The sequence below is a fragment of the Fonsecaea erecta genome (assembly GCF_001651985.1).
Source record: "Fonsecaea erecta strain CBS 125763 chromosome Unknown Scaff4, whole genome shotgun sequence".
Lineage (NCBI taxonomy): Eukaryota > Fungi > Ascomycota > Eurotiomycetes > Chaetothyriales > Herpotrichiellaceae > Fonsecaea > Fonsecaea erecta.
In genome coordinates, this window is record NW_017387247.1 from 119,023 (window position 1) to 131,029 (window position 12,007).

General features: G+C 53.1%; 4 protein-coding genes across 4 annotated transcripts; 3 read left to right on the plus strand and 1 right to left on the minus strand.

Annotated features, from left to right (window-relative positions):
- Positions 1-274: 274 nt before the first annotated feature.
- Positions 275-1,498, plus strand: AYL99_04778 (18S rRNA biogenesis protein RCL1; the record flags this gene model as incomplete). The annotated part of the gene is made up of 1 exon (XM_018836290.1): positions 275-1,498. One exon carries the CDS (start codon positions 275-277, stop codon positions 1,496-1,498), a length of 1,224 nt encoding a protein of 407 aa, XP_018693143.1.
- A 1,603-nt stretch (positions 1,499-3,101) lies between these two features.
- Positions 3,102-4,728, plus strand: AYL99_04779 (hypothetical protein; the record flags this gene model as incomplete). The annotated part of the gene is made up of 3 exons (XM_018836291.1): positions 3,102-3,515; positions 3,593-4,145; positions 4,253-4,728. The coding sequence occupies 3 exons, from the start codon at positions 3,102-3,104 to the stop codon at positions 4,726-4,728; spliced, it is 1,443 nt and encodes a 480-aa protein (XP_018693144.1).
- Positions 4,729-7,024: 2,296 nt separating this feature from the next.
- AYL99_04780 (hypothetical protein) lies at positions 7,025-9,064 on the plus strand (the record flags this gene model as incomplete). Its single annotated transcript, XM_018836292.1, has 5 exons — positions 7,025-7,193; positions 7,245-7,722; positions 7,776-8,136; positions 8,191-8,410; positions 8,460-9,064. The coding sequence occupies 5 exons, from the start codon at positions 7,025-7,027 to the stop codon at positions 9,062-9,064; spliced, it is 1,833 nt and encodes a 610-aa protein (XP_018693145.1).
- Positions 9,065-10,315: 1,251 nt separating this feature from the next.
- On the minus strand, positions 10,316-11,778 carry AYL99_04781 (hypothetical protein; the record flags this gene model as incomplete). The annotated part of the gene is made up of 2 exons (XM_018836293.1): positions 10,316-11,590; positions 11,659-11,778. 2 exons carry the CDS (start codon positions 11,776-11,778, stop codon positions 10,316-10,318), a joined length of 1,395 nt encoding a protein of 464 aa, XP_018693146.1.
- Between the last annotated feature and the right edge of the window lie 229 nt (positions 11,779-12,007).

Here is a 12,007-nt window from a genome sequence, read left to right on the forward strand (position 1 = left end):
GTTGTGTTCCTGACTTACAAATGTAGCGAGCTGAAGAACGCGGCCCGCGACCATATGAGCTGCGGGAAGTCAAATGAAGATGATGGACGTCAGTCTCTCAAAAAGCGGCATGTGATGAACTGCAACTAATTCCGATGCGGAGAAAAATTTTGTGTGCGGAGAAAGCGAGATGGCACATGGTCGACTTTTCTCGTTGCCCTGAGCGCTGGCACAGACAGTTGCATGCACAAAAACATGATCTGACCTTCAATCTTTCTCTCCTCTCTATACCAAAATGTCGACCTCCCAAACCCCCCTCCGCTTCTCCTCCCACAAATCCCTCACCTCGCGCTTGATCCTCTCCACATTGCTCGGTCGCCCCATCCGTATCGATCAGATCCGCCCCAATTCACCCACCAACCCTGGCCTGGCGCCTCACGAGATCTCCTTCCTGAGACTTCTCGAAGCAGTCACCAATGGCGCTCACATTGAAATCTCATACACGGGCACGGTGCTGCTGTACAAGCCAGGATTGATCACCGGGTCGGCGCCGGGCAGTGGAGCGGACGGGGTGTCAGGAGTGTTGACGCACGAGATCCCGGCCACGAACACACGAGGACTGGCCTACTTTTTGATCCCAATGTGCTTACTTGCGCCGTTCAGCAAGGCCAAGTTCAACATCTTGTTCACTGGTCCCGGCGTGATCACCAGTTCTACCCCAGAGACTTGGGGGGATATGAGCGTGGATTCTGTCAGAACTGCGATTTTGCCTCTCTACGCGAAGTTTGGCATCGAGAGGGATATCGAGCTGAGGATTTTAAAACGATCTAATCCTGGGCCCAGGGGTCTGGGCGGAGCCGGGGAGGTACAGTTGGTGTTCGGCCACCAAGTGCGGCTGCCCAAGACTTTACATATGCTCAATCCAGGGAGAGTCAAGAAGATCAGAGGTGTGGCTTATTCGACAGGCGTGAGTGCGCAGAACAATGCAAGAATGATTGAAGCAGCAAGGGGCGTATTGAATCAATTCGCAGGGGACATTTACATCTTCTCGGACGTTAGCAGTGCTAGTCTAATGCCTGCACCCACAAAGGACAATCCAAGCGCCAAAAAGAAGGTCGGCCTCGGCTTTGGGCTCTCTCTCGTGGCGGAGACTTCAACAGGATGTCTGTATTCTGCAGATTCGGCGAGTCCGCCGGAGGGAGGTCAACCGCCGGAGGATATTGGACGGATGAGTGCATTCCAACTCCTCGAGAGCATTGAGAGAGGTGGCTGTGTGAGCCTGGAGGCTCTCGAGACAGTTTTCACCTTGATGACCATGGGATCTGAGGATGTTGGGAGAATCCAGGTGGGGCGAGATGTGATGGCGAACGAGCACACGATTCAACTAGCGAGAGATCTGAGTGCTTTCGGCTCTGCAGGGTGGGGAATAAGAGATGCTGAGGGTGAGAAGGGAGAAGGACAGCTCTGGGTCAGCATTGTGGGTAGGGGAGTTGGCAATGTCGGACGAAAAATTGGCTGAAAACGAGTCGACTCCATGGTCTACATACGATTGAACCTCGAACATTTTCAGCCCATGAGCTGTACGGCAGTCTCCGGGGAAGATCAGCCTCATTCGGCTTCGCGAACCGACAACTGCAACACAGATCCGTCGATCACAGTCAAATCGTGTCAGATTTCCTGCCATCAAGATCTGTCATGTCGGCACGGCGTTTGATAAGCACCTTGCTGACTAGAGGCAGAAGGATGCCAGTGACCGCATCCCGTCTAGATGCTCATGAATAGCAGTCATGGTTGGCAAATCACCGACAGTTGACGAGGCCGGCATCAGCACACGACAAATATGCCCAAGAATACGCCAGCGAAGGAAGTCTATTATCACATCTCGGCCAGCTGCCGGTGTTAATTTCGCGGCGATATTGGCGAGGCTCCGCTGGAGCAGCCAAGGAGAAGAAGGGATATCGGAAGGGATAACCGCGAGATCCTGTGACCCGGCATTCCCGGGACGCTCGGAAGTTTGGTGGGCAGGCTGGTGAGCTTGTGAAAGCTTCGGGGTCTTTTAGCTTTTGCATAACTAGACACTCGGGGTGTTGTGCATGAAATTTTAGAGAGTACGCCCATGCGATTGGAGCAATGAAAAGAAAAGAGAAGAGACCACTATCGAGTCTTTTGTCGATGGCCTGGCCAGGTACTATACCGAGTACGAGGTATACAAAGTAGAGAGTGGTAGAAGAGAGCGGGGCAGAAGCTGTGGGAATAAAAATCCACTGAATATGACGAAATCGCATCACCTTTTCCCCCCCTTCTGGGTACCCTCTGTCCCTCAGTCTCTTTCAAGCTTGATTGTGCAACTAATGCACGTACAAGTCACACCGGTGTTAAGCAAGAGCGAGACCCGACTTCGCCAACCGAGCCCGCGACGGACGAATCCCAAGGAACGAGCAGCTCAAGGGCCCAGGCAGGCTCTTACGACAAATGCCTCTTTGTGCAAGCCAAAAATGCATGGATGGAGCTGTCGGAACTCGGATAGCGTGCCTGATTACTTGATACGGGCAAGCCCCTGCCACCCCATGCTCCTTGTCAACGGTCCATTGGCTCGTTTCTATCGCTCTTTGTAGTCCAGGACGGAATCTGCTGACCTTGACGCCTGCGGGCAGCCAGTGAGCTCAGCTATTCTTCCAACCACGACAGTTCACTAAACCGCCGCTTGAAACTCTGGTCTCTGGGTCAGAGCCTCGGGGGTGCCCGGAATGGGCCTTGCCTTACTCATACGAGCTCCAGCGTGCAGCGTGTGAGGGACTGGAATGGGCGGCACTGGACAGCTTTTCCCTCTTCGAGAGGCGAGGCGAGGCGGTGGCTGGAATGTACCCTATGATGCCCTATCATTTGAGCTGGTACCCGGCTCGTCCGTCAGATGCCTGTCCCTTCCCCGGCCCATACATATGGCCTTCTGTCCCGCATTCTTGCGGCTCTCTTCCTGAATAGCTGACAATTTGCCTTCTGGATACCGTCTGCAACCGTGACGCAAAGCACAATACCGAGCGGACATCAGGATCAAAGCAGACGGCAATAAACGCACAGCCAAAGCAGGGGAATCGGCACCAAGACGGACAAAAGTCCTCGCAATGGGCGCAGGCGCATTCCTGGAGCCTCTGGCTGTTGTCGTCCTCCTCTTCGGTGGTGCGTGGATCAACCGTGCCCCAGATTCCTTTTCATCGTCGCGGAGCCCCCTCACTTTCTCGTTCGAAGAGGATGACACCGACGTCCCTGACCTCCCGCTCGCTCGCGCGGTCGACGGCGATGCAGACGCCGACGTCGAAAATCTACACATCTCTCGGTCGAAGCGATCTCTAAGCCCATCTCTATTGCCAAGTCAAGAGGACAAATGGCGGGAGCGGGAGCTGAAGATATCTGGGTTGGGCTACCGGAGGGTGATTCAGACACCAAATACAGCAGTGTTCAGGCATAGACTGCTGAGCAGAATATTGCACAAATTTCCGTTCTTGGTGGAGGCATGGTATTGGGCTCTGATATATTGGGTCAGTCAAAAATTACCCAGTGCAACTCCTGGCCCACATCATGGAAACTTCCGTCCTGACAGACTGATGGGAAATAGGTCTACCAACTCGGTCGCGCATTTACTGCCCTTACGTTGGTCGAAGGTACCGTCCACGTTGCGCGCCGACACGCGCTGCAAGTGATCGAACTCGAACAGCGACTGCACATCTTCTGGGAAATCCCCGTCCAGAACTTCTTCATGTCGTTTCCACGCTTGATGATGTGCATCAACTGGCTATACAGCTTCATCCACATCCCGGGCACCATCGCGTTCTTGGTGTGGCTGTACTACTATACAATCACGCGGAATCGGCTGATTCAACGCCGTGCAGCTTCACAGTCAGGTGAACAAGGGAGCGACATTGGACCGGCAGGATCGCCTTCAGGACCATGGCTCTACGAGGCCCGTAGACGAACCATGGCGGTCTGCAACCTGCTTGCATTCGTCGTTTTTACGCTCTGGCCATGTATGCCGCCTCGATTGCTGAGTGATCCGGAATACGATGGACCCCAGGCCGAAATCGCGAAGAGCTTCGGGTTTGTCGATACTGTGCATGGCAAAGAAGGCGCAAGCTCGGTGTGGACGCAGAACCGGTTCTGTAATCAATATGGTGGGTCAACAGTCCTCTTCTATGTGCCCTTGAATCAGCGAAGGGGCGTAGAGGCCTGAATGCAGTCAGTTGTAAGGTTGGTACGCTAACAGTTGGGTCTTGAATAGCGGCAATGCCCTCTCTGCACTTTGGCTACTCCCTCCTGATCGGCGTCACTATTATGACGATCCCACTTGCTCCCCAGCACTCGCAGCCAGGGAAGATGGTGCATCTTCCCTTCTTCAATAACTCCCACCCCCACCTCGCTCCTCATATCCGGCTGCCCAGCACGCGGCGCACGCTCTGCCTTGCCCTCGGCTTCCTGTATCCCTTCTCCATCCTGACGGCCATTGTGGCGACAGCGAACCACTTCATCCTCGACGCAGTTGCTGGCTCAATCGTATGCTTTCTGGGCTGGAAATTCAACGATGTACTCCTCAACCTGCTCGTGATTGAGGATTGGTTCCTCTGGTGCCTGAGAATCCACAAGCCTGTACAGGTGCCGCTGGAGACCGAAAGACTAGCCAAGGCATCGGGGTTGGGGCTCAAAGAGAAGGAAGGCTGGGAGCCGGAGAAGACCCCTGCGGTAGTGAATGCTGCCTGAGGTTGATTTCGTTTCCCGACCAGGGATTCGAATGGCTTGCAGCATTGACTGGGCGAAGGAACACAAGACTCACGACACTGGTCTGCAGGGCATCCGGCTTACTATCATGATCCGGCTAAAAAGGTTTCTGACCACAGCATTTGTTCGAGGACGCCTCTCTGGAAAGCAACCAACTGTCCATACCACTCAAGCTTGCCATTGAACGGACGTTTTTCAATCCTATTACTGGGTTGGCATTCCCTTTTACACGACTACGACAAACGGAGCGCTGGTCTTATTGAATAATGCTATATCGAGCGATTGATGGATTGGGTAGATATAAATTTGTCTTCTTATTACGAGATGTTGGACGATGTTACGATCTGACGATGCAGGGGGGGCAGACGGTCCTGTATTCTGTGTTCTGCATGCTGCATACCAAGTGTTGCAGCCGTTGGATTGGATAATATGGATGAGGGACGAAACGAAATGAAGGAGGTGTCTAGTGGGATGTGGACCTGGCTATTCTCCACTACGGTCAAGGTCTGTACCGTGTATCTGCCAGGTATTGATGAGTCCCTATCTCACAGATGCCCTGCGTAGATACCAGACTACGTGGATGAGAAGATGGGGTTCGAGAGCAAGAGATGTACTTACATGGGCATGTAATGTTTAATGAACGTCCATGTCAGTATGCAGAATTCCTGGCCTCAGTGGAGAGGATCCCAACCCGACGGTCTGATCCTGTTTCATTGTGTCTTCACTGTTCCTGAGGAAAAGAATAATTGTCTAGGATAGCAGCATTGCTGACGTGCAATGGAAGGAAGGGCTTTGATGGACGGAGAAGGTCTCTGATGTACCTATCTGCTAGCACCGACAACTCTTTCGCTGACCCAAGATGAGCTACTCCAACGTCTGAGATAGCAAAATGATTTTGTCTAAGCAAGGTCATTGTGTACCTTATGATTACCATGTTCAGCACTCAGATGTCGGTAAGCAAATACACTGAAGTGAGAGATGGCCATCAAAAAGCGGCAACGTCCGACTATCGATACGCGAGTCGAGTCATGTGCTTCACCGTACTTCTTGCAATCAGCCTTGTACCTCACCGTAATCGCCGTTCGTCGTGTTCTCGTCAGCGTCGCCGTTCATTATTTCCAAGGCTTTAACTTGGTTGCTGCTCAAATTCATCTTATGTTGGTGCTGATGACATACAAGAATCCATCAAAAAGATCTCAAAATATATATTCAGACAATGACCAGGTGAGCCAGAGCTGATCTCACCGGTGTCCCAAGGGATACCTTCCGAGTTGGTCCTGGGCCGATATCGATCTCTGATCTGAAGCACCGTTGCGCATTTGCCACCAGTCACCCGCGGGTGTGATCTTTCATCCCAGCCACTTCCTTTTGCATGGACAAGGGAATGAATGAGCTGAAATGTGTAATTGATCACCATCTTGTGAACCTCTTTTGATTCACCTCGCGACAACAATACCATCAGTACCAGCAAAACTCCCTCCAGGCCTCATACCGGACGCTTTGGGGAGGCAGTCCCAACCCTGCCTGTGTCTGACGCGGACATTGACCTCGTTTCCCCGCCCCATTCTATCGGAGCTTGAACGTCAGAGACCGGCAATCACAAAAGCAGATTTTGCTGCAGAAGAAGTCAGGTAAGCAGCCTTTATTGTTACCCTCTCAGGTTCGGATCGTGTCTTGAAGAGAGCAAAGAAAATCAGAAGGAGAAATCCTTTGCGTGGGTTGCCTGGCCGGGTTCAGGACATTGGCAATCGCCAGCCCGAGCTCATTTTCCACAGGGCAGCTTCCCCCAAGGGGCTTGGCGACCGGCGGTCCTGTGATTGGCTGCCGATCCGTTGCAGTGGCTTTTCTCTCTGCATTGCTTTGGGGCATTTCAATTCCCTTTCCCATCAGTGTCGCAGTCGCAGTCTTCACTTCTCATCCCATCGCGACCACTTGCATACCACCATCCACCCTTTGTCGCATCGATATCATCGTCGTCATCATCCATTCATCCAGAGTCGCTTGGTGTGTGGTTCTCCTCTTGTTTGCTGTTGTCGGGTGGCCGATCTGGTTCAATCCGGGGTTTGCAGGAGCTACTTTTGCTGTCGCGTCCCTCGCACTCCCAGCGCACGACCACCCGCGCCTTGATTTCACAAGGCTGACCGATCTTGCCCTCACTGATATCTGTTCAAGGACATCATTACTGATACCTTTGCCGGACAGATTCAACAACTTGCTCTCCTGCGCCCCTCACTCACGCGTCTCTTTCCTCGGCCCTCTTCACCCACTTCGGTCCACCATGGCTTCTGAGGAGTCGGCTCCCACCACAGAGGTCCCTGTGAAGGTGCCACAACCTGCCGATGGCGCTCCTCCGCCTTTAGCTCAGCCTGCCTCGGGGACAGTTGCGGAGATGTCGGGAGCTGTTCCCGCCGAGAAATCTACCGCGACCGAACCATCTCAAAGCACAGGTACTCCTGATGCATTCACTGTGCAGAGCATATGCTAATCTTCATTCACAGATGCTGCAACGGCGAATGGACCTGTCGAGACCGTATCAGAACAAGCTAAGGAACCGGAAAAGCCCGCGACTGAATCTGAAGCTGCGCCAGCTGTTGAGGATATGGAGAAGAAAGAGACGGATGACGCAGCGACTGCTCAACCGGAGACCAACGGGACAGCCTCTGCCGACAAGAAGTCCTCGAGAAGAAAGTCATCTGCCGCGGAGTCCAAGAGCAAGAAGCCCAATAAGAGGAAATCCATGTCTAAAATCACTCACGTTGATGCCGAACCGGGCGACTACTATCTGGCCAGGCTCAAAGGGTTTCCCCCTTGGCCATCAATCATCGCGGATGAAGAGATGCTTCCTGAAATGATGATCAACACCAGGCCCGTCACCACCAAGAAGTCCGATGGAACCTATAACGAAGCCTACGCAGATGGCGGTAAGAAAGTGGATGAACGAACATTCCCAATCATGTTCCTCGGCACAAATGAATTGTAATGCCCCCTCCTTATGTCCCTATTTTTGCGGTGAAGCTAACGGCAAATAGCATGTGGATTCACAATAAGGACCTTACTCCATTGACGCCCGATGAGTGCAAGGACGTCCAAGAAAAGGGCAAAAGCAAACCCCTGCTTGCCGCATACAAGGTTGCGGCTGAAGGTCACGACTTGCAATTCTTCAAGAACATGCTTGACGAGCATGCTGCAGCTTTGCAGTATGAATTCGATATGAAGGAGGCCCGAGAAGCTGAAAAGGCCGCCAAAACTGACAAGAAGAAGCGCAAGAGCGAGGCCAAAGTTGAAACCGAGGACGTAGAGATGGAAGACGCTGATGTCGATGTCGAGCCCAAGAAGTCGTCGAAAAAGCGCAAGAAGGAAGTCGACGAAGAGGAAGACGAAGACGAGAAGGTGAGTTATAGGGGCATTCGTCAACATTGGCGGTCAAGTTCTGACTCAGTGTAGCCAGCAAAGACCCCCAAGACCACGAAGATCAAGTTGACTACCAACAAGACTCCTAAGACTGAAGAGAAGAAGCCTAAGGAGAGGGCAACCAAGGCGAGATCGGAAAAGAGAAAGTCCCGCGCCGCCCAAGAGGACGACGAAATGGCGGATGTAGCCGAACCGGAACCAGAGGAGAAGCCTTTGGACCCAGTTGAGGCACGCAAGACTCGCGAGAAAGAAGGTGAGAATTCGGCAACACCATTCAATGCGCATCCGCTAACGGAGCACAGTCCTATTTCTCCGCCACAAGCTACAAAAAGGGTTCTTGTCCAGAGATCAAGCTCCTCAAGAAGACGAGATGGCGACGATGGCTACATACATCAAGAAGCTCGAAGCCTACGCGGACATCGAAGTTAGCATCATTCGAAGCACCAAGATCAACAAGGTCTTGAAAGGTATTATCAAGCTCAATACCATCCCCAAGGACGAAGAGTACCAGTTCCGAAAGCGCTCTGTGGATCTTTTGAGCCAGTGGAACAAGATGCTTGGTGCGGAACCTGCCGACGGCGATGCTGCCGGTGACAAGGAGACTGCTACGAACGGGGTCCATGATGAAAAATCCGAAGAAGCTCCAGAAGAAGAGAAGAAGGAAGAGTCTTCTGCTCCTCCTGAAAAGCCCACGGAGGCGGCCGAGGAGAAGGCCACGGCTGCACCTGAGGCGGAGAAACCTGCAGCGGACGCAGAGCCAAAGCCAGCCGAGGCCGAGGCCGAAGAGCCAGCAAAGACTGAAGCGGCGGTGCCGGCGGTGCCTGCAGTGCCTGAAACCGTGGAAAAGGCTCCAGAGTCAGCAACGGCTGCTACCGAAGCTGCGGACGTTGTCAAAGCGGCTGAGTGATTGTGCACACAAGACCTGCAATGCGTCGGTCTTCGAGGGAGAGGCATCATTGACGCACTTGCGATGTGCAATGTTTCTTGGGCGTCCAAGGGAGTTTTGGTTGGGATCGTCTGTCATCACTCCTGACGGATCCTCCTGGTCATATATTGAAGGACGCTCGTGTGTTGGTGACGGAGGGCCTAGAGATGTCCTCGACATTGAAACGACACAGGTTGAGCAGGGTTGGCAATGATCGAAACGGAGTCTTCACGCACATTGTCACGCTTCACGTCTCCGGAGGTCTGGGGAGAGGAACAAATGAGAGTTCAACAACCATGATTGGCCGTCTCTTGTACTTTTTGACTTCTTTACTCGTCTTGTATTCAGTCAGTTCATTTAGGAAAGAAAGACAGTGTGCTGAGAGGGTTGGCCAATGTAGCTAGGACACGAAAAGAAAATGCGATATATTACAAGTACAAAAGTCCGAAGCAGATACGGTACGAGACTTGTCACGGTTCCATCATATTTGTCCCCCCATGATTCGGGCCAGGAGGCACAATAGTGTGAGGACGCTTCATCCTCGTCATCCGTCCGAACAGTTGAAAACCTCATATATACCGTATGGATGAGCTTTATATATACCATGGCTGGGTCTTAAAAATCTCAAGCCCCTTAACCGAAACGATCACCATGGTACGTGGAAGCGTCTGCCGAGTGCGCACTGGAGGTAGGGTTGCACCACATATTACAGTACGAGGTAAATAGTCGATGCAGAAAAGCCCGACAAGCCTTACAATCGATCTCAACGGCTGGATCAATCGCACATGATGAGTGAGCCTTGCTCGCGTGGCCGTCAAGCTGATCGGACCGCCAGAGGCCGCGGAGGATCTATATAACAGTGGAGGCCGGTAGGTAGCTCAGTAGGTAGGTAGGGTTGGTAAGGAGAGACATCACAACTCGATTGTGAGTTATGGAGTATATCAGAGCCTACCACTTCGCCCCACGCCACGTCACGCCACGGATGGAGAGAACAGGCAGACAGGCAGACATATAGAAAGATGGACAGACAGACACCCAATGTACAGATCAGATCCCATTCGCTATTCCAGGCTGGCTGGCTGTGCTGCTCGGGGCCTTCTGAGAACTTTTCCAGTAGTAGAAGCGAAAAGAAGTAGTAATGTGTGCACAAACCACCCGATCAACGACACATCGGTGATCATAGGCACGGAGAGAAGGGTCAAAATAGCTAATATCAAAACGCCCCTATGGTCCTCACAACTCGCCATCGCCCTCTGAGCCACCGGTTTCGTCGTCCTCAGGTAACTCGCTCAGACATGTATCGATCAACGTCATCAACTCATCCACGTCCGGCCGCTCCGCCGGTTCCACTTGTAGACACCTCCTCACGACCTCTCTGGCGGCGGGGTGAGGGTATATCCTCCCGCCAGACGCTGGCGTGGCCGGATCGAGGGGCCTATTGGCGTCGCCATTTGCCGCCGTTGCGCCGCTTTGCGACGATACCGTGTTTGACCGTGCCGGTGCGGATCCGACTTTGTTCTTGCCCTTCGAAAGGTTTCCCTCGTCAGGCCACCTCCAATCTCCGCCCAACACGCAAATGCTGAGACTGCCGCCGGTCTCGTCGCTTCTGGCTTCAAAGGGCGATTTCCCCACAAGACAAGCGTACATCGTGCACCCGAGACTCCAGATGTCGACTTTCGTGTCGATAACGGAGCCGGTCTTCACGTCGAAGAGTTCGGGGGCGCGGTACGGCATGGTACTGTGTTCAGCCGCTGTATCTTGCACGGCAATGGCGAGGGACCGGGACGTAATAGGTGTTGGACTCGGAGCAAGGGATCCTAGGTCCATCAGAATCGGGGTGCGGCCGTCATCGTCAATCATGATGTTGCCAGGTTTGATGTCGCGGTGAGCATAGGCCCGCGTGTCACCAGGATTTTTGCCTTCTTGCGCACGAGTAACTTCGTCGGAGGGCATGAGCGGTTCTTCCTGTTCCTCGGCCAAGTCTTCGTCGTTTTCCTGCGACGCCGTCATTGTTCTTTTGTTGGCGCGAGCTTTCCGCTTGGCAGCGTCGGCATCTTCACTGGCGGCTTCGTTGCGGATCGACTGGGCGGCGGACCGTGATGGTGTGTTCCTAATGCGATATTGATGCATGGCTTTCAGTGCTTTGCAGACTCCGAGCATCAATTGCATGAGCCGTCTCTCGCCGAAGCGGGTGTGGTTGACCAAGTTCGCGTTGATCATGTCTTGCAGATTCCCTCTCCGGTAATACGGTAAGAGGATGTAGACGGTTTTGCTAGCCCCGTTGGCCGCATCGGTCCCGATCCCAGAGACTTTCGTTGTCGAATCGGTCTGCACCGCATGATCAACAGCGTGGATTATATTGGGATGCGGCGCAAACAGCGTATATGCCTCGACTTCCTTCAGAGCTTGGGAGACTGATTCTTGCCCGAACGGACAGCGGATCTTCTTGAGTGCGTAGAGCGCGGAGTCGGACGTGTCTTGGACGAGGTAGACGTAGGAGAAGCCACCCTATACAGAGAAAAGAACGGGTCAGCACTTTGGAGGTCTGATGGATCCAGGTTCTCGAAGGCACCAACCTCGCCCAGCAGCCGTAGCATACGAAAGCTTCTGTTGTTGATCTTTAACTGCGGACTGCTCGGAAAACAGCATATGCAGCTGGATAAAGAATAGAATATGTCTAGGAATGTGTTCGCCATGATGAGCAGCTGAGGAACAAAACGGGCGTAAGCCGACCGGTCAGTCAGGAGGATGTTGGGAGCCTATCGCACAGGCCACAACGGCCACGATAAACGTCAAGGTGAATTCGCACTTCTCGAGCAGGAACCAGGCTGGAAGACGATCAGGCAGGAGACCTGGCAGTGAAACTTGCGTACGTTTGGTGTTCAGTCTGTCGCATTTCATTCTAGAGTCCAAGGAACAGGCAAA